Below are 2,600 nucleotides of genomic sequence, written 5' to 3'. Positions count from 1 at the left end.
CCAGGAGCTCCATTGCTGGCAGGATGTTGAGAGTGGCTGCTTCGCTACCCGTATTCCTTTCCACTCTGCTCAGGTCTTCGTGTGCTACCCAGCCTTCACCACCCTGGGGAATTTTCCGGTCTCTCAGTGTGTCGGTCCATTGCTGACTTTATCCAGAAACACCAAGACTTAGCCCAAAGCGATTAGTGGGAATAAAAAGTCAGGAGCTCACCCATGGAGAGGACACACTGTTTGGAAATTTCTCCCCTGGGAAGCCCAGTGTGACCCCTTCATACATGGGCTTGATGGAAAGGAATCACAGTTGCATCATGGGAATAACAGGTGCTCTGAGAAAAAGGTGGGGGAAAACCCTCTGAGACCACCTTGGGGTAACACAACAGCACTCCTTCTTCTCGTAGTAAAGATTTATTTGGTTTTCATAACCCTTCAGTGAAAGGGTGGCTCCTTCACACTGCATAAAAGCCTTGTAAATACATTGCAGAAGCAGTAAAAATGCCTTAACATGAGAGAAAGGAAAGAAAGCTTGTGTGGGAAGGAAGCATAAAGTTGAAGCCTCTTTGGGTTTAGCGATGACCAGAAAGAATAGTCCCATGATTTCATTAAAGCACCCACAAAGACTCAGGGTTTTGCTGCTCTCAAGCCGCTTGCTCCCCAAAGAGAAGCCAGTGTGTACTTTACTGTTTGTGTCTCTTATGCCCCGTGAGACACTTATAAGCTGACTTCCAACCTGTGCACAAAGCAGAGGCTGTATAATCCTAACTGGTGTTCCAGAAGGCAGAGAGACATGGCAGGTCTAACGGCTCCACTAAAGGGAGGCCTGGCGTGCTGAGAATCCACTTTGGGCAGCTGGCCCAGCTTCAGGCCTCTGGGTCATTCTTCTGGCCCACCTGCTTTCTTAGCTCTGCCAGCCTGGAGGAGCCGTGCTCTCAGGGATCGGGTATTCTAAAGCATTGCAGTCATCTGAGAGGAACACCAAGTCCTGGAAAAGACAAGCCAGGAGTGAGCAGGTGTGCTGCTGTGGGTGTCTCTGGGGCCCATGAGCAGTACTAGGGCTCCTGTCACCCTCCAAGATGATCCGAGCATTGCGGTGTATAGAAATACACCTCCGTCCCCAAGGAGGGCTAGTGTCTTCTTTCTTCACGTTCACATTGGTATTTACTCAGGCTTTGGTCGACCAGATGGACAGATGGCTGAGTGGTTGGCAGACTGAATGGGTGCAGCTATTGCAGAATACCGCTAGCTCCCACCTCCAGCTACTCCAGCCAGTGCACGCCACATGCCAGAAGAAACTCTGCTAATTTCATCTTCCTTTCCCACCACAAACCAAAGGAGTTTAGGAACTAGGACGAACTGTCAGCAAGCTAAAGACTCTGGAGGGGAGGGCTTTACTCTGAGTCAGGCAGGTGCCTCCATGCGTACATACATGTGCCCCCCACATCTTCTCCCCACGCACTCACACACACACGAGTCTGAGGTAAAGCTCAGAAGGTAAAATCATTTCCTGCACAAGCATAATGACCCGAGTTCAAATCTCAGCACCCATGTAAGAGGCTGTGCATGTCTGTGCACATGTAATACCAGCACTGTGGGGAGCAGAGTAGAAGGATATTTGGGGCTTACGTTTCCCAGCAAGACACTTGATGCTTGATGTCTCCTTCTGGCATCCTGTTGTGTGCATGTACCACACATTCATATTCTCTCTCTCTCTCTCCCTGTCTCTGTCTCTGTCTTTGTCTCTCTCTCACCCCCCACCCACCCATCTACCCACCCACCCCCACACACACACACACACACTAGCATTTTTTAAAGGAACTTGGAATTTAGAATTGTACATTTAGTCACCTTGCTAGGCATCTTAGGGAGAGACAGTACAGAGTGGTCACACTGTAAGGGTATAATTATTAGGACCTTTACCCTGATGTCACCAGATGGCCACTAAGTCCCTCACTCGGCAGTTGTGAAGAAGTGTCAGGGAAGGTGGACATGAGGACATAGCTATCTGGCTGGCTGTGTTTGTGGGACCACGGTGCTAGCTTTCTGTTCCCTTCCTTCCCAGCACCAGCTCCTCGGATGGCATTCACTCCCACCTAGACTCTCCTCCTTCACGAAGGGTCCTGTGGCTCTTTTACTCTGCCTGCAGTGTCTATGGAATGGCCTAGGAGTGAGTAGCCTGCACTGCCTCCATTTGTGGCCTTGGGAGGTGAGGGGTCCCTTTCTGGATCCTGCTCACCTAACAGGGGTGACAACTGTTGCAGAAAGTCCGCTGGGACCGGAAGTCCCTCCCTCAGGCCCACTCCCAACCTCTTCCCAGCCCTCCTCCCTGTGATGTCCATAGGAGAAAAGGGCTCTTGAGTGCCTCACACACCCGCCTGCAGAAGGAGTTCATGATGGTATACAGTTTCCGCACTTTGTCCTTCAGAGTGTCCACTTCAGCCATTTTCCAGCACTGAGGAGAGGCCACGAAATCCCGCAGCTTGGCCAGCACACAGTAATTCTGAGAGTGGGGACAAGCGAGGGCTTTGGGAGAAGTAGGAGCCACCGGACCAGAGACTGAGTTCAAGAGTCCTCCAACATAGCCTAAGACCTCTTCTCACCCTGGC

The 2,600-nt window shown here is 51.1% G+C and overlaps 1 protein-coding gene across 1 annotated transcript in view; it reads right to left on the bottom strand.

Moving 5' to 3' along the window:
- Nucleotides 1-420: 420 nt before the first annotated feature.
- The window catches only part of Cytl1 (cytokine like 1), a 4,344-nt gene continuing 2,164 nt past the window's right edge, over nucleotides 421-2,600 (bottom strand). Inside the window, exons 3-4 of the mRNA XM_005365957.3 lie at nucleotides 2,366-2,494; nucleotides 421-979 (exon numbers count right to left, since the gene is read on the bottom strand). Coding sequence (XP_005366014.1) covers nucleotides 896-979; nucleotides 2,366-2,494 — 213 coding nt within the window. The 3' untranslated portion in view covers nucleotides 421-895. The remainder of the gene's footprint in view (nucleotides 980-2,365; nucleotides 2,495-2,600) is intronic.

The sequence above is a fragment of the Microtus ochrogaster genome, unplaced genomic scaffold (assembly GCF_000317375.1).
Source record: "Microtus ochrogaster isolate Prairie Vole_2 unplaced genomic scaffold, MicOch1.0 UNK5, whole genome shotgun sequence".
Lineage (NCBI taxonomy): Eukaryota > Metazoa > Chordata > Mammalia > Rodentia > Cricetidae > Microtus > Microtus ochrogaster.
This window is presented reverse-complemented; position numbering and strand designations above follow the sequence as displayed.